This window comes from Diplotaxodon limnothrissa, linkage group LG1 (genome assembly GCF_057381915.1).
Source record: "Diplotaxodon limnothrissa isolate DT_005_m linkage group LG1, D_limnothrissa_male_GT1.1, whole genome shotgun sequence".
Classification (NCBI taxonomy): Eukaryota; Metazoa; Chordata; class Actinopteri; order Cichliformes; family Cichlidae; genus Diplotaxodon; species Diplotaxodon limnothrissa.
Window position 1 is genome coordinate 31,409,894 of NC_140596.1, and position 25,809 is coordinate 31,435,702.

Genomic DNA, 25,809 nt, shown 5'->3' on the forward strand with positions numbered 1-25,809 from the left:
GTTTTTTAAACAATTCCCAGATCAAATGGACAAACAAAACTGTGCTTGATGTTCTCTACTGTTTGTTACCACATTCGTTACAGCAAATGGTGGAGACAGCATAGTCAAGTCAAAAATCAAGTTTAACTCTGGTTAATAACAGTTACATTTGTTACTGTTACTGCTGTCTGAAGATCCTCGAGTAAAAAAATAAAAAGAGTCTTACACAACCACAGTGCACTAAATTGCCATCTGAACAAACTAGAATGAAGATCTGGCAGATCTTTCTGAACCTACCTGGATATTAAGAATTTATTATATTTATAGCTTTATATACCCGGCCAGTAGCTAAGCCTTGAATATGGAAAGATTAGAGAATGCCAATGCTGAAGTGGACTTTATATTCAGCATTGAATAATTAGTATTTGTTTATTTACACAAGGCAAACTGTCATTGCAATACTAAATTATGTTATTGCAAATCAAAGATTTTCCCTCGGATGTGAAGCTAGCCAGGAGCATCGACATCACTAATAAGTGGACCTATACATTCTGTGATATGGGGGGCAGCCAATTACCATTACCATTATTTTTGCACTGGATTTATGTGCCATTGTTTGGTTTAATAATAATTTAGAAGAAGTAAGCATGCAAATGAGTGTTTATTTGCTATACTCTGCTTCTGTGTTACAGTACAATCAATTTCAGCCATAAGCTAAACAGCACAGTGGTGTTGCTAGGCAGAATATTAGGAACAGATTCTAAGGGAGCCTTGTTACTGTTTATCTTATTTCCCAGTATTCTTTTTCTTTTCTTTTTTTTTCCTGTCATGGACAAATTATTTCTGCCTATTTCAGAGAATGGTCAGCTGTTTCCGAATATATGTAAACCTTGACACAGTTTTTGTTCAAATGTAACTGCAGTTACAATGTGTGGCCCATCCGTTTTGCTCTTTTGCCATCAGAATTATTGTCTAAAGGCGAAGAAAGATGCCCAACGGATTTACTTTACCAAATGGACCATCCCAGCCTTGCCGTAATGGTCTATTTGATTCACCTTTTATTGTTTATTTTATTTTATTTTCACTTTGCTAAACACGGGACAGACTTGACTGGGGAAAAGGGTTGAGCCCTCCATGGAAGATGCTCCTGGAGGGCTCAACCTGAGGGCTCCCATTCTTTTTTTCTTTTTTCTTTTTTTTTCTTTTTTTTTTTTTCAAGAGCCAAATGTTGTTGGTTAGCTGACTCAGAACCTTTTTTGTGCACAGGTAGCGGTTATTCCTCCATTATATCTTGATCAGCTGAGCAGTGAGAGGGTCTGTAGTTTATTCCAGCTGTGGATTTTTCTGTGAGTCAGCATTGTGCAATCAAAGGAACTGCAAAACCCAAACTGCAGGCGCAACATTAAAGGTGACCAGTTAAAAGTTTGGGGGTTTTTTTCAGAGAGAGAGAGAGAGAGCTTGGGCTTGGCAGTATATAGAGACCTGGCCATTAGATGAAGGGAACAGTGGTGCATGATCACAGGAGCCTTTGCAAAGGAAACAAAATTGCTTTCATAGCATGCAGTCAGGTGAAGACAACTCTCCAGGAGGTTGGCATATCATTATCTAAGCATAGCATAAAGGGAAGACTTCACAAAAAGAACTGCAGAGGGTTTACCTTAAGGTACAAACCAAGAGCCGAAAGACCAGATTAGACTGGACATGGCTTCCAGCGGTACTGGGTCACTGGTGTTTATTGATGGTGTGACAGATGACAAAAGCAGTGGGATAATCCAGAGTGTACAAAGAAAATACTGTCTGTTTAGATTCAGCCAAACGTAGCAAAGTAGATGGGACGCTACTTCACAGTACAGATGGAAACTGACCCAAAACACTGTGTAAGCAATCCGGGCGCTTTTGAAGGTAATGAAGTGGAATATTCTTCAATAGGAAGTCAGTCACTTGATCACAATCTAGTGGAACATGCATCTCACCTGTTGGAGATAAATTAAATACAAAAAGACACCTGAACTAAAACACACAAAATAAAGGCAGTTAAAAGAAACCTCAGAATAATGTTGGTTTCAGAGTAAAGGCAGTCCTCAATTGTGATTCCTTCCATTTGTTTAATTATATTTGAGCAGCTAAAAGTGGGTTCAGCAGTCATTTTAAATGGAGCTAGTTGCTGGAGACTTTTTCCATTAAAGGAAACATCTTGTTATTGAACTACTGCTGCACAATAGAAGAAGCAGGCAAGAAGTTACAAACCATCAAATTAACGATAGCACAATTGGAAGACTGCAATCCAGAAACATATGGAGCAGCCAAAGCATGTGAAAGTCAAACAACGCTAAATGTAAAAGGGGAAAAGCAAAACATTGTGTTCAATCAATGGAAAAAAAGAGAGAGTTCTAATGTAATATAGATTAACACACTGTTACACACCCAGATCACTCAGATTCCTTCTCTTAATTCATTTTAGTTTCCACAATACTGTAAAAGTAATATGCATACACATTTTGATGCTCCCTTGTTTTGGGTCATTATGCTCACTGCATTTTGTTCACCTGTTATACAATTTGAAACTGAGAATTAAAGCGGCAATATGAGCAATTTTAGGATGTGGATAGTGGAGCTGAGTTTTTTTCAGTTTTGTTTGTTTTTTGTCAGCTACACGAATGAAATATGAAGTGAATGCGCATGGTGCATTTTCCTAGCACAAGTGCTACTGGATATCCCTCACTGTTCAAACATTCAGTGCTTGATATAGAGAGTCACAGCTATGCAGGGAATGCATTTGAGATTTTGCAGGTGTTCTTCTCTGTGAGATATGGTAAACCAAATCTCTCCTCCAGCCCTGCACGACAATTTAGAGCAACTCTGGAGAAACATCTTTCAGTCCTTAATAAGATGTGGTGCACTGAGTTCAGGATGAGGTAATAATCATTATGACTAAGTATGCACCTCAATAAAAAAAAGGAAAAGAAACCATTATAGCATTATATAAGCTTTTTTTATTGTTATTATACCAGGAGCTGCAACAAACAATGCCCTGGGCCCCACTGGTAGTGCTATTAAATATGTGTTTATCATGGGATGCAATAATCTAAATGAATGGGTTTTCGTTGCCATGTGTCTCAAGGATCTCTGGGTTTGTGATAGTAGGATACAGTAAGAAGGTTCCTAGCAGAGATAATCATGCTTAATTTAAGGGCACGTCTCATTTATACCTTAGCTGAGTCCTTATCTGGCTGTCTGTGCTATCAAACAATAATTACCTGCTCTGACTTTTGATTTAAAATGTGTGACGTCCATTGCCGGCTATTTTTGTCAGATTTTGGAGAATTACCCTCATTTGAGCCCTTAATAGTGCAGTCATATTTTCTCTGTCAGGTACAGGTGGTAATAATAGAGTCACTTGTCATATTTCCCATTGTGTCTGTGTGTTATTTTTCACCTTTCCATTGTATTGCTTCTGTCTGCTACACTTGGTAAGCAAAAAAAGGGAAAATGAGGCTGGCCGGTGCCTCAGTAGTCATTTTCAGAGCCTTGTTTACAGACACATACTCTAGCAGTCACATGTAGAAAAACCACATTATGTCAAATCTGAATTAGCTGTGTTCCACATGAAATAATCCAGAAATCACAACCCGCTGTCCTTTTTCTACACTCTCAAGGCTAAATCACCCCTACATGGCCTCGAATAGATAGCTGAATGAAACTGGATCTGTGAAGAGAAGAGAAAAAAAAAAAGGGGGTGGGAGGAGGCTGGGGGTGCAAGCACTGTGGGAGTTACACAGCCTGCATGCCTTTCACTCAATGGGCCACTCTTTGGGACATTTCCTCAGTGCAGCTTTTTCAAAAGGGGCTTGCACTGCAGCTCCAGCAAAAGGGGCAGTACAGTGGGTCAACTGCCACTAGAGTTACAACCTCTCTTTTGTCGAGGTGTTGGACAAATTAGACCTCACAACTGTTTACCCAGTCATATAGGGACAGCTGCATCACTCCGCCCCTCCAAAACCTGCCACTGATGGTCGTTCCTTTGGGGAGCCATCTGTGAGGAGTAAGCAGCGATCAAATGATTGCTCAACAGTTTTACCTCCGTCACTGCTGGGGGTGATCATTTAACAGAACGAGATGTGTGTATTGTGTGATCCAGCTGTGATGTTTCCACTGTTTTTCTTGATGGAGCTAAGTCAGGGTACATGTTAAAATGAGCTGGTAGGTGTAAGTGTGCACCAGCATCTGTGCTGCATCCTTTAGATTTTTTTCCCCCCTGAGGAGGGTGTAACTGAACTTATAAATATAGTCTTGTGTGGGTATGTGTCATAACTGGATAATTTGGTATAAAGAATAATTCTTTGAGCTCTTCCATTATAGAAACATTTATTTCATTTAATTGTACTACCAGCAGTAATGAGGCAGAAAATATGCTAATATCTCCATGTAATCTCTTTGGGTGCTGTCACAGTTCTTGGTGGATGCCACAGGATTCAAATGAGCCAAATACACATGAGTAGAAGTCCAACATTCAGATGTGAATTTTAATTATATTGGTTTGTGGTTTTTAAAAAAAGTCTGCATTATAAATTTATAGGTTTTATGAATAAAGTAAAAGTAAAATGCTTTCTTGCCATTTATTTTTTTTAACTGGCAGAGTTTGATATCTCTAGTAACACACTGTGAATGATGTCCTTGATTTTCATCAGTTCTTGACTCACCTTTATAGAAGCACTGTTTAATACCAGTTGTTCATTTACGCATTGATTGATTGTGAAAAAGGTTTGCTGAATCCGTATAGCAAATTTTATTCTGGATTTTAATCAAATTTTCTTTTTACATTTTTACTCCACTACTACTACTACTTGCATTTACAATATACATAAATTTTCACAGAACATCCCATGCAACATTTACATCTGTTTGCTACACGACATATTGCTGCCGACCAAACTGCAGTTGTTGCAGTTTGCATCTCAGCGACACATTTACATTTCTGAGAAGGTTAGGTCCAAGCTAATTTGACTGGCAGATAATTAGATGTAGCTGAAGCATAATTTTACTATGAAATGTAGCAGAAAATGAAAGCTAATCATTTTGTAGACCCACCTGACCGTAAATAGTTGTAGCAATAAGCATCAAATTTAAAGGAGCACTTTAAGCAGGAATAGATGTTTGGGACATAAGCATGAAATTCAACATTGTATTATAATGATTATAATATTTGACTTCCTCTGAGGATATATTTTTATGTGATACAATACTAAGATATTTTAATAGCCTATAATATGTAAACACAATCTGTATGAACTCATCATTATTTACTTCTATTATTAGCATTGTTTTATTTCTGTTATTTTACACATATCTCCATTCATTACATTAGTATTACTACATAGCTTCAACTTCATGCTGACCTTAAGTTGTGTTTCTGCACCTTAGTTTTAGTCACTATTGTTAATCACCATTTTCATATAAATGTAGTCATACATAGCCCCTATATACCTGTTGCTAATACTGAGCTAATGGCAAGTTATTACTTTAGTGTCAAAATACAACTACCTAACTGTAAAACTGTGTGAAGCTGTGCATTGGTTAATTACACGGAGACATCGTTGTACTTTACAAAGCTCCTAGCAGACTTTCAGTGTTTCTTATAGTAAATAATAACCTCTTTTCACAGTCGCCCACTCACAACAAGCACGCTAACAGCTTGATTTTCACATTGAGCTCACATCTTTTTTTTTTCTGAAACTCCAGAGGAAAAAACAAGAACCAAAAACTTGTATCTTTATACAAAAAGATTTATATAACTATCTTACCTTTTTCAAACCCAGATTTGAGTTCTGTTTTGAGAAAAGAATTTTTAAACATTCTTTTCTGACCATTTTGTTCTGCAGTATGTCCACAAATGGATACAGCTAAGATCTGTTCAAGAATGTCATATTTATTTGCCCAAAGATATATAAAAGTGATGACCTTTAGGCTACATTGTGTAAGCAAATACAACAAACTGGTGTTCTCCTGAGACGTACACTGGTTCATTCATGCTTTTAAGCTCCTCTGTTAGTTCAAGATTACCATTATACTATTGAGTTGAAAAGGCACGGCTTCATAAACCATGCGGGGGAGTGTGAGGCCAGCTACTTCTTATTTATCAGCAGTGGCACTATCAGCAGTGGCTTGTGAAAAGAGAGCCAGTCATTCAGAACAGTGGGGCCACCTTGGCTGTCAAGGCAGGATTTAGGCTACATTTCCCATGGTTGCCATGACGACTGTGGGAAGTGATTATGAAGAGAGGGTTTCGAGCAGCGCTGTCACACCAGTGGGTATTACCATAGTGGTTTGCACGGTGATCATCAGAGAATTACTGGCTCATGATCAAACGATTTTTTTTTTTTTTTTTTTTTTTTTTTTTTTTTTGTATCCACTGTTATTTTTGTGTCTGAAATATGAGATTAATGTATGTGTTTTCTTGCTTCTGTTTTTTCTAGGGTAAAATGTGGTTAAATGGGACAGGAACAAGTAGACCGTGAGGATTCTCTAACCCTTGCCCCTGTGTCCCAACCGTCTAAGAGGGTGTCGGACCTCACTGAGGCAATCCTGGGCCGTTGGCACTAAAATGTCCCTAAGTGGTGGCACTGCAGGCGGGAAAGGTGTGGACTCTAATGCGGTGGACACTTACGACAGCGGGGATGAGTGGGATATCGGTGTTGGAAATCTGATTATTGACCTTGACGCTGACTTAGAGAAGGACAAACTTGAGATGTCTGGCACCAAGGACGGTATGGCGGCACCACCAAGTGCAGTTGCGGCATTGCCTGACAACATCAGGTTTGTTAGTCCAGTGTCTGGCTCTCAAGGCAAGGAAAGTAAATCCAAATACAAGCGCAGTAAGAACTCTAAAGACAATAATAACAAAGCTTCAGCTGGAGATGGGGGTAAAAAAGAAACTACAGGGCGGACTCAAGGGGAGCCAACAGGCACAGCAGCAAGTGCAGCAGCTGCTGGCAACAATTCCACCTCTGGGAAGAACATGGAAAAAGTGGGAAAAGCCTCCAGAGGTGTTCTCGGCGGTAAAAAAGAGAAAGACGGGGCTAGTGGGAAAAGCAAGAAGGACAAAACAGATGGCGCCCCTGTCGTTGCAATAGGTGTCACAGAGAAGGACGTTGTCTCTCAAGCCCAGGTTGCTTTGGGAAATAGTCGTAACGCATCCTTTGAGAACACGCAATCAGCAGACTTGGCAGATGCCAATCAAATGGGGAATATTGCACTTGAACCTGTTGGGATAGTACCAGCACTGACTACAAAAACTGAACCAGAGGAGGTGGAGAATGGTAATGGAGAATGCAAGACGTTAAAGAAGGTAAAAAATGAAAAGGTACGTTTTCCTTTATTTTTGGTTTTAACTTTGCACATATCTGTTTGGCATCACTGGATTGGGTTATATTTGTCCTTGTGAAAAGAATTTTTTAATTTCTCGTTTTAGCGAAATGTACCTTTGACATTAAATAAGTTGTTTTTATTCATTAGTCTCCTAGAAAAAACAAACATATTGGCATACATGTTTTTTTTTATCCTAACTAAAGCCTGCTAAATTTGACAATATTTTCTATTTCTATCGAAATCTGTGTTGGCAAGAAGAATGCTCGCCTTGTTTATAAGGTGAAAAGTATCTTTGAAACAGCACTGGCTTTATTTATCATAGAGAAATAAAAACAGTAGTGCTTAATACTGTAGACTTCTGGAAATTGTGCTCATAAGGGCCTGTTGCTTTCTGCAGGCTTGGAAATGTACATTCCCCAAAGCAGTCTGACATGTGATGCAGAAGAAAAGACCAACTGCTGATTTCTCTTTTATTACCATGCGATGAGAAAGGGTACCCTTGATGTATAAGATGCTACAGCTACAGGAAATGGCCCACACAGCAGTGTTTTTTTCCCCCCTGTTCTTGAAAGCAGGATTGATAATTGCCTGCTTATTTTAAATGGTTATTCCATGTTAAAAATAAATGCCAACAAGCCTCAGTTGAAATCAAAGGTATTATGTGCTTCACATGAGCCAGTAAAGTACCAGTGGCTGACTAAAATGTAATGCACACTGTCACGCAAAACCATAACATAATCCCTGTGAAGTGAAGTAAATGTCAAAATTTCTTCTTCGTTTTTTTATTATTCGCACAATTTCAACGCTGACATTGTCATACAGGAACAATATAAAGATCCGTGTAGCTATACACCCACACTTATCTTGTTCACTCATAGAGTTGATCTATCACTGTCTCTATTGTATGCCTCATAGCAGCCTTTTCATGCTCTTGCAGTATAAAAGACAGCAGAGCAGGGAGGTGCTGAGGACTGTTTTTGTCTGTCATCGTGTTCCATTCTTAATCCCACAAGCCCCAGCAATGCCTGGTGGAGCAGTGTGTGGGGGAGGGAGCTGGTGCAAAGCACGCCTTCATCGTTTTTCCTGCTGCTCTGAAAGTGGCATGGGGGATGGGCTGTAAGGAAGCCTGTTTGATTCCTTAAATCCAGGACACCCAGACATGAGCACAAGCTGTAGAGCTGTCGAGTGCCGCGAAAGGAAATTTCAATGTGAATTCTGTAATTGCGATGTATTTCGAATGAAAAGGTTTCGTGAATTGGTTCACTGCGCTGAATAAAGGAGAGGGGTCACAACTGCTTTTAAATATCGATCTTGATTAAATGTATCCTTGAAAGTGTGATGGTGGAGGAAAGAAAGGGATGTGATTGCGTTGCTGCATTCATCAGTTTTGGCTTGAAGAGCTGTTTCATTTGGTGTCCAATGTTTAATGGATGTGTTTTTAAAAACCACACACATCAAAAGTGCATTTACCTCAAAGAATAAAATCAAACAAAAGCTGCTTTCAGCCCTGCTCTTCAGCCCCGAGCTTTTCTAGGACTTAACCGATAGAGACACAAATGTGTGACGCCGCCTGACTGGAAATTAGCCAGCCTTTAACCTGCTAGCTCTCTTAATACAAAGTTGTTTTGGATTGATGTGTGAATAGCACAGCTAATATAATAACTGTAAAATAACCATTAGTGATTACTAGTTCAAACACATTTGAAGTAGGCTACAACCTGCTGTTTGTTACATGTAAGTAAGGACCACTTCAAGGAATATTTTATTCGCTTTTTAAATATTTTTTTTAAATGTATTTATTTTATTGATTTCCTTTTGTTAAATAGCTCAAGTTTGCACTCACTGGTCAACTCATTAGGGACACCATCTGTTCCTAATGCCTGATTTACAGCTTTGCGTTAAATGTACATGTCGCAGTGATGCAGACCTCGACAGTTGCGATAGGTCTGTTTGGCAGTAGAAATGTTGCCATGGGCGGCATGATGGTGCACTGATTATCAGTGTTCTGCACAGCAAGGAAGTTCCTGATTCCTGCAGAGCTTGCGTGTTCTATTCAATTCAGTTTTATTTATACAGCGCCAAATCACAACAACAGTCGCCTCAAGGTGCTTTATATTGTATGGTAGACCCTACAGTAATACATATAGTGAAAACCCCAGCAATCATGTGACCCCCTATGAGCAAGCACTTTGGCGACAGTGAGAAGGAAAAACTCCCTTTTAACGGGAAGAAACCTCTGGCAGAATCAGGCTCAGAGAGGGGCGGGGCCAGCTGCGCGATCAGTTGGGGTTAGAGAAGGAATACAGGACAAAAGACATGCTGTGGAAGAGAGACAGAGATTAATAACAGGTATGATTCAATGCAGAGAGAGGTCTAATAACAGAGGTCTTCCTGTACCTACATGGATTTCCTTTGGGCAGTCTACCTAAAATCCAAAGGCATTCATTACCGTGTATGCGAGATAAATAAAGTGCTTAAAATATAAAGAAGAAAGCTGTGTATAAATGTATAATTAAATTTTAGTCTAAAGCACTTTGAGTGGGAAGATTAGAAAAGTGCTAGATAAATGCTAGTGCATTCCTTTCCATTGTATGTGGTGTAAACACCACAAGTATTGATTAGCACTAGGAGATCAAGCTTGAACATTATATTGTGCATTAGTTTTTATTCTGTTAGTGTAGACAATTATGCCTTTCTCATTTTCATGGCTCATAATCAATCCTTATGTAGACATAGAGTTGGTTTTGAAATCTTTTCTCCTTACTGGCTTTCAGTAAACATAACTGTTGATCAAGTACCTCAGAGATGTGTGGTTCGTGTGCAGTAACTTTTGTGTTGGTGGTACCTGTGAAAAAGTATCCACGCAGATGCCAGAATGCCAAATACCCCAGCAAACATTGCCCAGAGCGTTGCAACGCGTGTGCTGATTTTTCTTCTTCTCATAGCGCATCCTGCTCCATTTTTTCCCCCATGTAATTGAAACGCATGGTACAGGTCATCTACACAAAATCCTGCACGCAAATGCAAGTAAAAAAGGTTTACCACAGCATAGAAACCATTTGTAACACCCAGGAACTGAAAGACCTGATTAGACCTGACCTTTGCCACAAAATGACTCGTAATAGCCCAGGATCCGAAGCGTACATCCTCTCTCAAATATGGTGAATAACGTATTATAGCATGGGCAAATATAGCAGCTAATGGAAACTAATAGGACGGCACTTAACTGTACAGATGGATAATGACCTGAAACATAACAGCCAACGCAACCTGAGAGCTTCTTTGGCAGAGAAACTGAATGATGTTAAATGGCTGCTCCAGTCCCCAGACCTCAGCCCAGATAAGCATGGTTTTCACTAACTGAAGACTAAACCAAAGGCAGGAAGTTGTAGAAACAAGCAGCGAGTGAAGCTGGATTCTGTAAATGTCTGGCAAAACGTTTTTTGGCAGTCACTGAGAAGTATTAAAAACAGTGCTTAGATTTATAATCACATTGGTTTGTCCATAATTCCATAAATCACATCTTGATTGCTTCATTTCAAATCCACTGTGGTGGTGCACAGAGGCAAAATTGGAAATAGTGTCAACTGTCCAAATATTTACAGACTTGAGTGAATTTTGGATGCTGTTTTTGTTTTTTCATCGTACACAAGCCAATTTCACCAGCTTTCAGCGTCCACTGACGACATTTGTTTTACTGCCTGTGAAATTGATACTAAATCTGATGGGGGGGGGGAAATATGTGAAAAACGACCACTGAACTGACTCACAACTCCCCTTAGTCATCACAAGTACTTGCTTATCCGCCTTCTGCACACTGTTATTTAATGCCTTCCCTTTTTACCTAATCACATCCAGAAGCTTTACAGGGTAATATGGCATTTGTATCAAAGTCTGAATGCTTTTTGTATATAAATGTTATGCTTGAATGTGTATATTATGTAGAGTTTAACCATAGAGCAGATTCTTAGGAAGCAAATTTGGATATTTGTCAGCCTAGTTACAGCTTGTCTGAAAGATCTAGTTTAAAAGATCTTGTATGGCTTATCCAAGCATTAATCAGTATCTGTCTCACTAGTAATCTTGTTCTCCATGGCAGAGGTGTAATAGCTTGGCTTCATTGCCTATGTCCTAAGTTAAAGGTCCCCAAAGCCTTCTCTTTGTCTACTTCCTTTGTACAAGCGCTAACTACCTCTGAGTGTGTCTCACTCTCCCACCTCTCATTATACAAACCTAGAGGAGTGAGGCATTCGTCAGCTTCCTCGATGTGCCACCGACCTTGATAAATGGAGCAGCTCTCATGGAAAATTACATAGGCAATGCTACTTTGAAACGTGGGCAGAAAAGGGAAAGACTGCACTTGAATGAAAGAGCCCTGAATACAGCTCTGCATTCCTGTTGATGTCCAGCTCGGTGAGTTCAGGGATATCATGAGAAGAAAGGCAGAGTTCTTTCTCTTTGCCTGTGCCTGATGGACTGTTGCTCTTGTGTTACGACTCATTCCTTTTGAGTAGTGCCAGGGATTTTAAAGGCTGTGGAACAGAAGGAGGACTGTGATTTATTTTGAGAAGGGGTACGAATTACACCAACAGGCTCATTGCAAAAAGAGCCTGTTAACTTACCCGTTAATGTTCTGGTAAAGCCAATTGTGTATGTATGAGGAGAATTAATCCTTTGTTAACAGAATAATTCCCTTTTCTGTCCTGTGAAAAAGTGCAACTGTGCATCGTGCTGTTCTTTATTTTCCCCGTTTTTTCAGAAGCGTTTTCACGTGCAGGATTGAATGCTACAGGAGCTTTAAATACTTCGATTTACAGTGTGGTTACGTGACAGATCTTGTGAACTAATTATTACCTTGCACTGCTCAGCTGACTAATCTGTCTCAACTTAAGATGTTTTCACACATGAACTACAGAGAATTTTGGGAGAATTGGGTCAGGGAATTGTCCACAGTCTTTACTAGCATGTAGCATATAATAGGAGATGGTCTGCTTTATTTGTGCCCTTATTACTGGAAATACTGTTTAGTTTAGGCAAGGGAGTTGCTTGTTTAAAGCCGGAGGAGACAGGACACCCACCCACTGTGAATTTACCAGACAATTACCTGCGACGTTCTCACTCGGGTGCTCTAAGACATCACAGACTTTGAACTAGGGAAGTGGCAGGTTAAAGATGGTTTAATTTCTACATTGACTGCATGATCTCAGTTGGGTAGTGTCTCAAGACGTTTATGGGTTCAGTCTATGTTTGTAAAGCAGTTACAGTAAAGAAAGCAGGAAGCAGCTAGCCAGAAACTTGGCATATCTCAACATGGCGTGCAATTTCATCTTAAAAATATGAGGAAACTGGATGGGGGACGGGCAGAGGCAGACCTAAAAAAAAAAAACATTATCTGCTGCAGATGAAGAGTGTCTGAAAGTAATGTCCATAAGAAAAGGAAAAAAAATCCAGAATGAGTTCAAATTGCCATTTATATAGGGAGGAGGTCAGGAGAGGCGCACAGAAGTATCTCCAGCCATCTGTCATGGTTTCAGCCAGTGGTCTTGAGTGATCACGTCAAAGCTGATGGAATAGTGCCATCAGATTTTGATCTACCATGTGGAAAGAATCTAATAAGCAACAGCTTCATTTATCAGCATGACAGTGATCTAAAACATACTGCCAGTGCAGTTAAAAAGACCCATTTCCATTAGTACCTTCTTGGATCGACTTGCCACAACTCGCCACCACTTGACTCGGATCGAATGGTTTTCCATTACAATTGAATACCACCAAATTGTTTTTTGTATTCATTTCCCTCTTTGCCGGGTTTCAAAAATGGCGGTTTTGAGTTTCGTGAACGAGACAAACTCATTACTCAGCGAGCGACGCCACTGACCAGCCAATCGGTGGCATGCAGTCTAACAACATCACATTTTAGCACCTGCTCGTATCGCTTGGAACCCCGACCGAGCAGGTACTATATTAGCACCTGGTACCAGGTACTGTCACCTAATGAGAAACCCTGAAAACCGTGGTGAACCGTGCTCAGTCGATCCAATTAGGTACTAGTGAAAAAGGGGCTAAAGTATAGATGGAAAAACATTACTGAAGCAGTGTGAGAACAGAACAAAAAGGCAGCCAACATCTAAAGAAGAGCTCTGAATGTCCTTCAAGAAGCCTGGAGAACTGTTCCTGAAAGAAATCACAACAAAGCTGAATAAGAGAGTTCAGCCTGTATTGATAAATAAAGGTGGCCATGCCAAGTACTGACTATCAAACACTACATATTTCTATATATTGCTTAGCAAAATATAAAGAAATGACTCTGTTTAATCATCGGCCTTAACCGTGCCTTTGTTCTCAGTAAAATGATAGGTCATGTTTTTCCTCATCTATTTGAGTGATATATAAAATGTATGCTCTGGAAAAAAAAAAAAATCAAATTCACATTCAGACTCTGTAGTCACAACTGGTTTTACATCCAGCACAATCATATGAGTAATGTTGGAGTCTACAGAAACTTTCACAGTATGTCGTAGTATGGAGCAGCTTTAGTTCATTGTGCTGTGATTCCTGCTCACTCTCTTTGTCTGTCTCAAGCATGCAGCCTCAGGGAGTCCCTTGCTACAACAGGAAGAAACCATTTGACCATTAATTGTTTTCTGTGTGTGCCGTTAGCTGCGGCCTTCATTGTCACATGTAATGCTTTGAGCTTGTTGGCAAAACAAAGCACAAGACTGCCTAAAAAATCAAGGAAGTACATAATGAACTTGTAGAAGTTTTAAACTAGAATGAATGTTTGTTTTTTTGTTTTTTAAGAAATTGAAAGCCCCACAGATTTAATTTTACATAGTTTCACATCCATGTCCTGGGGAAATTCCTTTTTGCTGCAGACTATGATGAATACCAAGCATACCACACATGTTCAAGGCTTACTGTATACGATCCTTTTCTGACATACCAGTGAAAATTAAAAACCTAGTATATCTCAGAATGACTAGTGCAGTCACAGCAATGCAAAAAACTACAGCAAAACACACGTAATGTGTTTTTTGATGTGTAGGCATTCAATATTTTAACCTTAAAACACTGCAACAGGATTTTAAATGTATATTTACTTTTACACCTAACAGCTAGTATTTTACTGTTTCCTTTAGCATACTTATGAGATTAGCAGACTAGAGCAGTTGTTAGTAGATACTGAGGACGGATACTAAGATGAAAATAAATTTCCATCTCAAGCTGCCACAAAACTTCCACACAGCTTCCAAGATTGTTGGCTCACTCTTGTCATTTGATACGAACCCAAAAACCTGCCAAGCAATTTCAATCTTTTTAGGCGTCCAAATTGTTTGCACTTGTGGTATTTTTTTTTCTCCTTCTGCTGAAAAGTCTTCATCTTTCCAAATCACTTCAAGTGTCTTACATGATGTACATTGGACCTCAGTGTAATATGATTTATGTGGAGTGATTTTTAAAATATATTACACTGTTTTTTTTGGGAGTTGTTTAAGTGTTATCTCAAAAACCTCCTTGGAGTAGTTTCTTTATCGTATTTTCATCACAATGAGCATCTGTAGGGCCTGTCTGAGCAGATATAGTTTTACTTCTGCTATGCATCACTGAGTCTGAACATTGCTATATGTGTTGCTCATCATCTGTAACCCAAGAAGACTGCATTAGAGAATTGTCACTGCGCAAGCCAGCATGCATAAACGATTCTTCCACACCAGACCACTGATTCACATATTTAGCTAGGAGAAGAATGCTGTAGCCCACAAAGTTTATAGTCATGTTACACAGGAAATCCTTGTCGAGAGGGACCGCAGACTTTCTGTTTGGAAATATTTGATACTGGAAAGTCTTTTCCAATTCACAAAAACAGTCTGTGTTCACCTTGACCTTAGTGAGTGTTGAGTTTGATTTGTGTCCCATCTGTGTGCTTACTGAACGCTGTTGGGATTTGTTGTCACTTTTGATATTCAGGATGGGGAAAGACTGACTTTACCGTAAGCGCAATCAGGAGTAAAGAAGACTTTGAAAGAGTCGTGGTTGTTCTTTGTAGATCAGATTCTTTAAAAATGAGCCACACCGGCAGGTTTTCATCAGGTTTTTTCAGGTTCTTTTTCTGTCTGCAAAGTGCTCTGTTTGGGTCATTTGTATGGTCGTGTTGAACCAGGAGATTTATAGATACCTGTCCCAAAGGAATTATAGTAAGGTATACAAGTGCAGGGAGCAGTGGATAGTCTGGATAGACAAAAATGTACTTTCTGTACATTTCTGACCAGGAGATTGTTACAGTGTGTGCAGGCGAAAAGAGCTTTAGCTTTAGTTTGGGTAAATGTATTTAGCATCAGGTTAATTGGGGAAAAAAAGGTTCTGTTTGTTTGTTTTTTATTTTGTTTGTTTAAAAAGAGAACTCTTTCTCTCTGACACAGTGCAGCACAACCTTAAAAACTTCATTAAGAATTAATGTGAATGTTTGCCACAGGGAGATGAAACATGTGAGGAGTACTTCAGCAAAAAGCAATCACAGATGTGTCAAACAAAGCCCCTATCACGCTTTGTCTCTTCTTTCCCTGTCTTTCTCTTCCCTAAGCTTTCTAAGAGGTGTGTTGTGCTGTGTCTGGATCAGCTTGCTGTGAGGGGGTGTGTGTGTGTGTGTGTGTGTGTGTGTGTGTGTGTGTGTGTGTGTGTTGGGGGAGGGGGGGATGGGTAGCTAAGGCTTGTACAACTAATTCAGCTCATGAAAGACTTATGCAGCAAGAGCAGCTGTCTTCCATTGTCGGCCTGCAAATTTCCAGCGTGCCTCATTTCGCCTCTCAATGCGTGAGTAGCAAGAGAGAGCCCAGGAGGGGAGAACAGAGAGGAAATAAACCAAAATAAGAATTGGGGGGGGGAACACAAGCAGGCAAAGAGGAGGCAAAAAGTTTCATTGCACCGACTCGGTGTATACTCAGTTCTGGGTTTCTCTATTAAAATGTCGAGGGGTGAGCTGTGGTGCCATGGTCTAATAATAAACCATGAACCTATTCAGACCCAAGCGTGCAGTATGTAGACAGATAAAAAAAGGGCTCTGCTGTGGTGAAGAGGGCATATGAGGGGTAAGAGGAGGAGGCGTTGGTGGTGGTGGGGTTAAAGAACTGCCTGAGATTAGCAGAGGGGGGAGGGAGGGGGGGCTGAACGGTGTTATGAATGGATAGAGTCTTTAACTCCACAGCTCACTGAATACTTTGTCACAGGCTGCTGCGGCTGTATGTGGAATGAGAGGAACTGGCTGAGAGTTCTCGGATTCCTGAATCCTTGAGGCATGTGGTCTGATTAGCAGAACAAAACCCACACAGTGGGGAGGAGCAGACGTGGCTCCCCCACCACCGCCGCCCCATCTTCCCTCGACAGGAATTTTCTCCCAATGAGGAAAAAGGTGGCTCGCAAGTTTGTACCGACTCGCTGTGTTTGTGGAAGAGTTTGCAGACTATGTTTGGGGATTTCTCATTTGTTTCAGAAGGCTTTGTTTCTCTGCAGCCTCTATTGTTTTGACCACGTGAAAAGAATTTTCACCTTCAAGTCATTGTTCTATTGTCGTCCGCCCCTCATATTTGGTGAAGCTCGTTAAAATGATTATCAATAGCGAAACAGGTTTGACCATGAAGCACATTTGATGAGAAAGTAGTACAGGAGATTAGCTGCTTGTGGAACGTTTTTAGTGTGACAAAGAGGAAGTTAACAGCAAGGCAATGTTTGAGCAGGAGTGTTTATAGAGAGGATTACTTGCTTCTTGCCACCCCCCCTCCCCCTCCCCTTTACTCTCTTAAAGGGATTGTTTGCAGGCAGTTTGTTAAACGAAACGAGTGCAGGGGGTTCACGTTTTCTGCTGTGAAATTCTTCACCACATTGCATCATCCCCTTGTTGCCATGTCTCAGAAGTTCAGATTGCCCATGCAACCGTTAACTTTTCACTTAACCACTTTTTCCGAAGGCAAGACGTTTAATAGCACATTGTGGTTACACATGAGATCCAGAAAAATCTAACGTTTATGAGGGTTTATCGATTTTTATATCGACTCTGACCGATATAGGATTTATAAGACAGATACTGATATTTAGTGATTTTAAAAGTTCAGTGTATTGGCTAACACATAAAATATAAACATGTTTCCCTGATATATATATATATATATATATATATATATATATATATATATATATATATATATATATATATATATATATATATATATATGAGTAATTTATGAGTCCTTACTAAGATAACATGACAGTGAGGTTTAAAAGTAATATTGTTTTATTGTCACAACAAGTTGCAGATGACCTGTTTTACACTCTGCGTGGATCAGCTTGTTGTTGCAACATAAATACTCAGAAAGTGCTTGAAAGACAGTCATAAATGCTATTATCAATAGATTGGCAGATGCATAATATTGGCTGTTATATAAGCCCTGCTAAGATATTAGTCGGGTTCTAGTTGAGAGGAATTAAGTATGCAGCGACCCATTTGAATAGACTGATGTTGCTGTGTTTTAAAATCATCACAATATGATGCCTCGCTCCCCTTCTTTTCGGGTTATCTTCTTCTGTTAGACTACATAAACCAACAGCCAGCTGTTACAGAGTAACTAGCACAGTCAGGAAGATACACTCGACCCAGAAAGTAGTGTAATTTCTTCCCATATTAAAAGCGATTTGGAAAGAAGAGACAGTCGGAATTTATTTATTTTTTACATATTAAAGCTCGCTACTGTTTAGACAAGTCAGACTCATAACACAGCTCTCCATACTGATTGTGTGATTATCTGTAATTGTCCTAAAAATACCACTCGACTGGTTGAATAACCTTTTGGGAAAACAAGTATGCACGATTGGTATGGCATGCTTGTACCGTTTAAGTTTTGGGGTGCAGTTTTTTCAGAGTCTTATTTAGCGACGCAGAAGTATTCTCAGTTATTTCTGTCAATAAACCCCATAAAGCCATTAATACGATTTGTTCATAAAGCATTATTGTCTCAAACTCTGTTTCTGTCCAGCTCTGGTCAGAATAAGCCATTTTCTATCGCACTGACACAAGACACATGCCATTGGACTAAATGTTTATGTTTGGGTGTGTAAGATATTTATGTCGTTACAGTCTCTCCTCTTAGTGTCAACTCTGGTTGCGCTCACGTAGGCTTGTCATTTTACATTCTGTTATAAACCCTCGCAGAGGTAGACAAGTGAGCAAATACACATAATGGCTAATCCATTTTCCTATCTGTCAGATGATGTTGTTTGGGGGCGTTGGATTGTTTTCTCACTGAGGAGCTTCTCCCGGTTTATCCGTCTCCTTACATTTTGCTGGATGTCAAAAGGCTATCTGCCCAAAATAGAGCAGCAGTTGACATTTCAGCACGAGAAATCGGAGAAGCCAGTCAGATCGTGTGCTTGCCCTCCTCTGTGCAACGTCGTGCCTGAGAGCCAAACGGAGAGGTCAGCCTCGAGAGCAAAGCTTTTATACGAGCCTTTCTCTAATCCAGTGACTGTCATGCCCATTTTAAGCATAATTGAATATGGTCTGTTTAAAATAACAGCTTCTTGTATATCAGTATAGAAGTCTTTTGATTTCATCTGCGAGAAGTATACTTTGGAGGTTTGGTGCGTTGTGCGTGCGAGTGTGCGTGCGTGCATGCTTCCAAGCTTGGAAGTACAGATCTGAGATGAAAGGATTTTCTTTCCCATTCTAATCCACACAGACAGCTAGGCCCTTGTGATTATTCCCGCCCCCTTCTCCACACTCATCTCTTTGAATACTGGGCCTTTCTAATTCACCCTAAAAAGGGTTTCAAAAGGGGATTATACTGCTGATAGAAATTAAAGGGAGAACACGTCCGTCCTTTAGGACCAATGTCAAACATTTAGGGGTTAACAGATTCCTTGCACCATACATATTGAAATGATTTTGGAACTGGTTTATATTTAGCATTGTTTTAAAATACTAAACTAATGATGTAATGTTTCAGTGTTACTAGCTGTTAGTGAAAAATTCCCAGAATCTGGAAATACATGTACTTGTCTTTATAGGTGTAGAAGACTCAGTTGTACGGAGAAATAAGACTGTCAGTATAGTTGATTCAGGAGTCGTCGTTATGTTCTGGCAAATTTGAAGAGTATATTTTTGTTCAGCAACAAAAGGAGTACGATGTCAGTGTTGAACACATGAAGATTTAAATATGAGGTAAAGTATCTTGTGGCTCACTGACCTGGGTCTCACGCCAACAACTTAATCTATGTCACCTCTAAAGCTCTTAAATCCTCACCCTGGCCTAATGCTCTTTAAGAGAGAGCCATAAACAAACAAACTATATGTGCATTAATTGTGCAAACACGGCTGGGTTGTACTGTTCTCCTGCCCTAACTGTAGTCTTGCTTTGCTGCCAAGTCCATCCAACCTTGATGGCATGTAACTATTTGACTTTGGCATCAAATTGTCAGTCACTGTTTGTGTGACATTTTAAATTTATGTAGCTGGCAGAAGGGCCAGAGGAAGGGGCAAGGCCATTAAAATAACACTATATAGTATATATATATTTTAAAAGTTCTAATAAAGTTGTAACCATTTAAAAGCAGCTGTAAGTTACAAGTGACTCAAAAGTACATGTTCACCTCAGGGAATATTTAGTGTTATACAAGAGTTATAGTGACAAAGTCTGGCTTTACTGGATGGGGGACTATTTAAAAAGAATTTATAGACTGAAGTTTAAATAAATATTACATTTGGCACTTTATACCTTTTTAATATTTTCTGCAAGTTTACTCTTGCATTCGTATTCTTTCTCCAGAAAGTCTTCTCAATTTTGTGCACCTGCATTCCAGACTTCGGCAACCTTTGTCTTATAAATTACTTGAATGTCCATGATTTACTATATTAAAAACCTTAAATGCCATCAGTGATAAATGTAGGTTGTCCTCTGGTTATGCCTCTCTCCAACGACTGGCTGTGTGCCAGTGGCTTTTATAGTCTCCAGTGTATGATGGTTTGATTTTCTCATGCTGTTTCCTTTCCTTAAACAAGAATACCACATGCATCAAAGTCACCCCTGCCACAGCAGAGTCCTCTTATGAATGCTGATACGCTCACTAGAGACTGCATCAGTGTCCTTGAATACAGAAGAATTGCATTATCTTTTGTAGGAAGAGAAAGGGTCCCCTGTCAAAACGTTGTTCATCCTATCTTGCCGTGCTCTTCTCCCATCCTTATTCCACATCTGTTTGGTTAGCAGTCTGTTTCATTCATATAATATATTTATACTTGAGTCACAGGTAAGACTGTGATACTGGTGGCGCGGTACGTCTGGAAATAATTCACCCACCATAAACAATGAACTTTTAGGAATCTTACCATTGGCTGATACACAGGAAAGCCTTATTCTGCCCGGGGTCAGCACACTCATTTATACAGAAAGGCATTTTATTGTCCCCAAAACACAAAAAAGGAATGTGTGTGGACAAGGAGGAAACAAGAACCACCTGGAAAAAACGCAGTCGGACGCAAGGGAAAACATGCAGCCTCCACAACTGCCCTGCGTGCACGAAACCCTTATTTGTTTTGCTGGAAACCGTGGCGGTTCCACCATGTAACAACAAATGTAATGTCATCAGGCAAAACACAACTTTAATCTGATGCAACCATTTTTCAGCAATGAAATGCTGTGTCATTTGGCAGTTAATCAGATATGTGCACATGCAGACTACTAAACTGTACTTTTTACACAACTGAGCTGCATGATGAAATGTTGCATCGTTGAGATTCACTGAATACTTGATCGATCAAGTCACATTGTCTTTCTTGCAAACAGCTTCCTTTTAGATTAGTGTTGCACCATTTGAGGAGGAAACATTTGAGGAGGAAAACATAGACTTTGCTTGTCACTTGAAAACAGGTCACAGTAAAGATGTCTTGTTAATTTGTAGATCTCACAAGATCCTATATTAATAGGGATCTGAATTAGGGCTGCACGATTTTGCATAAAATGAGAATCACGATTTTTTTTGCTTAGAATTGAGATCACGATTCTCTCACGATTCTCTTTTCCAGTATAAATATTTATTGCACTTATTAGCTGCACATCAACTTCGTAACAGTTGAGACTGAACATAAAAACAATAAATGAACATAAAAACAACAAATGTCTCACGTTTTGTTGTTGCCGCAAAATGTTGTACTGCTTGAAATTCCGTCTCCACCGTTGCTCGACGCTGCGTGTATAGAGCAGGTAGTGCAACAATAGAAAAATAGTTGCGGGACGGCACTGTGTAGCGTTTGTCTAGGGTGTTGATCATTTTCCTAAATCCCTCGTTTTGCACAGTGTTGATGGGAGCCATATCTTTGGTCAGGTGATAAGTGATAGCCTCCGTAATTTCTTTGTGCCTGCGGGAGTTCGACGGGTATAGGGAAGCGCTGTATAAGGTTCCCGTTATTGATGTTTGGGTGGTTGACCGGGACGGATTTTCTCCTGTCACTTTCTCGTCATCCCTGACGTGTTCTCCGTTGTTTTTTTCCCTGCTAATTTTAGCATCACACAGCACAGCTTCTGTATCACGTGGTATAAGGCTCCGCCCTTGTCATTTGTTGAGCAGGAAGAGTGAGCGCTTGTTTTCATGCAGATTACGTCCCGGATCAAAATGCGGTACAATCGTCGTCGTCTTTTCTCTCTCTCTCTCTCTCTCTTTTTTTTTTTTTAAATCGTTGTCATTTGGAAATGAGATCGCACATAAGTATGAATCGAGATCGCGATTTTCTAACGATTAATCGTGCAGCCCTAATCTGAATGCAATGGAGCCATCGCTTTTCCACTATACCAGTTTCAATGCATTCTGGGAAGCCATGTTTATATCATCTTACAGCTTCTTTTGACATATTTGTGCTGTGGCACAGTGCTCTCAACTACCCTGCTCCTTTTTGTGTTTTTTCTTAGAGGATTTGGTGAGCACATTGGCAAACCATTGCAAATTTCATACATCTTAAGCATTTCTGTTTACCTGGTGAATACAAGAACAGCAACCTTTTTCTTTTTGGTCTGTTTTTGGTCTCTACCAAATCCTGTGGGAAATTCCTGGTTCCTTAGCTGCTAAATGCTCCACTATATCCACCAGATGGTTTCTACCTGTAGCTTTCTGTCTTCTGTTTGATGCTGAACAGCTACTGTACAGTAAGTTTTTAAAAGTGAAAACACCAGCCTGGGGGAAAAAACAGTCTTATGACAGCTTTGTTAATGAGCTGCAAGTTATTAGAAAGCTAATCAAGCTACAGATTTAGGCGATGATCCATCTGTGTGGGTGATCCTTTTTTATAATTAATGTTGTTTTCAGTGTCAGTTGTTTCACTTCTAATAAAACAATGATTAAATGTAAAATCTCTTTATACATGGGGTATTTTTTGACCTCATCTGTAGTCCTCCTTGTTGCATATTAGGATGCCATAAATCAAGCCAGAAAGACATTTAGCTGGTTTCTCCATTTATCAAATGGTGCTTTATTGAGACACAGAGTTCGTGAGCCATTCAGGGCTTCTTGTGTTAAAAATGTATTATTATTCTACTCCATATTTTTCCATGGCACCAAATGGACAGCTGTCTAAATAAGCACAATTTATACGACAGTTAAACAATTCTAAGTGCATTTCTTCTACACCGCACAATCTTAAAAGGTCCTTAAAAGGTTTAAGTTTGTTGGTGTGGTAGCAAGAAAAGAGAATGTGTGATCGGATCAATAAAGGTAAAGTTAATATGGAAATGAGCTCCTGATTGTTGTGGAGGCTGGGGAGTTGTATAGTCCTTGACTCGCACATTCAATTATGTTTTGTCCATCTGGAAGTCTAATTACATTCAGTCCTGTCCATTAACCTCATGTATCCTTGAAGAGTGACAGATTTTGATGTTAAATCCAGTTATTTATGTTGTCTTTCACAATTAATGTTGTTCTTTTTTTTAGTAGCTACATTTTTTTTGTAAAAGTCCTGGGAGTTTGTTTTGTGCTGAATGCGGCTTTTAATATACAAAAAATATAATGTCTGAATTGACTGACTTTGTACAAGCTGTGCATGACCATTAGACTACATGAGCTGGTGTGTTTCATGGTCTAATTTAGATGAATTCCAAATCTGTTACCTCAGTGTATCCATGTCATTTTGCAGACCAGTGTATATACAGTGTATTAGTTCTACAGTTGTTGGCTGCAGAGTTTTACTGTTCTTTGACGAGGTCCAAAGTTGGCATGGAAAAACCATCAGTGACTCGTCAGTGGAGGGTTTTTTCTTTTTGAAGAATTTTAAATATGTACTTTTGTTTAATTATTAATTTCGATCTCATCTCTCTCTGGTGTTGACCATGAAATATTAAGCATCAAAGATTCAAACTACATTAGAAATACTTGAAAAGCTTATAAAGGCCAAATATAGCATAAAAAACAGCACTTTGCCTGGTGTCCTTTGGCTGACATATGTAGGAAAAAGTAAAGTTTTCTGATTTTTATTAAATTACTCATTTAGATTAGAATCCAAACCCTTTTCCGACACAGGGTGCATCACATCCCAGACTTTATCTATTAAGTCCAGCTTTAGTCAGAATTAACTGGGGAGTGGTGCCTTCTTTATCTTTAGAATATCCTTGCAGTTCTTCAAAACAATCATCTTGTAGTGAGTTGAGCAACTTGTAAAGAGATGTGCGCAGCCGTATCTTAGCTATGCTTCATGCAGGTCAGACTACATGTTGAAAGTGATTAGGGATGGGTATCGTTTAGGTTTTATCCGATACCGGTGCCAAATCGGTACTTTTGAAACTGTGCCGGTGCTCAAACGGTGCTCAAACCGGTGCTTAAAGAATGGAGAACACAAAATTGGTCCAAAAACCTCTCATGTTCAGCTGGTTTTTGTAAAAAGATAACAATGTTAGCCTTTTCTGCAGCTATGGGGCATATATGGTATCACTCTTGGCTGGAAGCAGTGCTTAAACAATGGAAAAAACACAAACTTTGTCCAAAAACCTCTCATGTTTAGCCGTTTCCCTCTTTTTCTTTGGTCATTTTAGCCTTTTTGGCCAGGGTGAAGGGAGTATCTGCCATCAAACAAGAAGACAGCCGCATGTAGCTATGATGATGTTTGCTAGTTCACCTTACCTGCATTAATGTAATAACGTGGTTAGCCTACTCAACGTAAATTACACACGAACAACATTAAGCTACTCACACAGAGAAGAACGGCTGCTGCTGCCGTCATCATCCTCATCATTTCTGCTACACTGGCAGGGCTAGGGGCCAGGACTCTCCTCTTCGTGTTTTTGGGGATGTTGCTAACTCCGGGTCTGATAACAGGCACCACACCCGCAGTAGATGCGCTCGGTGTGAGGTCTCGCAGCAAGCTATCAAATACAGCGCATTTCTTGGCTTTTAAAAAAAAAACAAAACGCTATGCATTGCCAGGTGTTTCATCGGATTTGAGGTGTTACCTCCTTTGACAGTATCACAGTATCACCTTAAAGCACTTGTTGCAGGCTGCTGAGTTTGCATATTTTGCTGTGAAGTACAGCCAGACTTTTGACCGCTTCGCCTTGGACATTTTTAATCTGTAGCTCTGCTCTAAAAGAACGTACGTACCTGGACCCGCCTACTATCCTCGGAAACGTAAAATGATTGGCTAGAAGTGTATCACAGCTCAGGAAAAAAAAGCACCGAAATAAAGCACCGAAATGTGCGCTGCTTTTCAGTCTGGTTACTACCGTTTATGTCAGAACCGGACACCGGTACCCATCCCTAAAAGTGATGCATAAATCTGTATGTAAAGTTACCGTAGCAACTTTTCCAGAAAAGTGACGAAGGTGGTTATTTGTAGGTTGAAGCCAACACATTCAGGTGCTACCAGATTAACTGGAAGGAACGTGCACAGATACATGGAGTACATAAGTCACACTGTGTTAAAAGGTATTTAACTCACGCCTCCGCCTCTTAAGATTGTCAGTATGAGAGCAAGTCCTCAGGATAAATAAAGATGGAGGTATCATCTGTGTTTATGGACAGCAGCTGCAGACAGGGCGGAGGGAGGGTCGAGGGGAGGACTACAATGATTGCACTGACTGTTTATTTTTATCAGGGCATTAGCAGATTAGGCACTCAAACTAACAAGGTCATCAAACTGATGGCTGAGAGTAGCAGACCTCTGCTAAGCGGCTGGCCGAGAGGGGAGATTTGGTGCGATATAGTGGGTTTCACTTTACTCGTGCTCTCTGGCCATCACCAGGGACTGACTTTATTAGTGCTTTTAATGATCTGAAGGGCACAGAGATATAATTTGTTTAGAGATTCCCTACAAGCAACCGCGGTGCAAAAGCTTTACTGTATTGTGCTGACACATTGCCACGTTGTTAAGTGTCTTAGAAACATTCGAGGGGTCAGTCTGCTTTTGTTGTAATGTTATAGGGCATCTACTGAGTAGCTTTAAAC

General features: G+C 39.8%; 1 protein-coding gene across 4 annotated transcripts in view; it reads left to right on the forward strand.

Annotated features, from left to right (window-relative positions):
* The window catches only part of znf609b (zinc finger protein 609b), an 82,830-nt gene that overhangs the window by 20,742 nt on the left and 36,279 nt on the right, over positions 1–25,809 (forward strand). For 3 of the 4 annotated variants that reach the window (XM_085349810.1, XM_085349805.1, XM_085349816.1), the window contains exon 2: positions 6,453–7,339. In XM_085349810.1, coding sequence (XP_085205936.1) covers positions 6,581–7,339 — 759 coding nt within the window. In that variant the 5' untranslated portion in view covers positions 6,453–6,580. The remainder of the gene's footprint in view (positions 1–6,452; positions 7,340–25,809) is intronic. The other variant, XM_085349823.1, reaches the window with a different exon arrangement.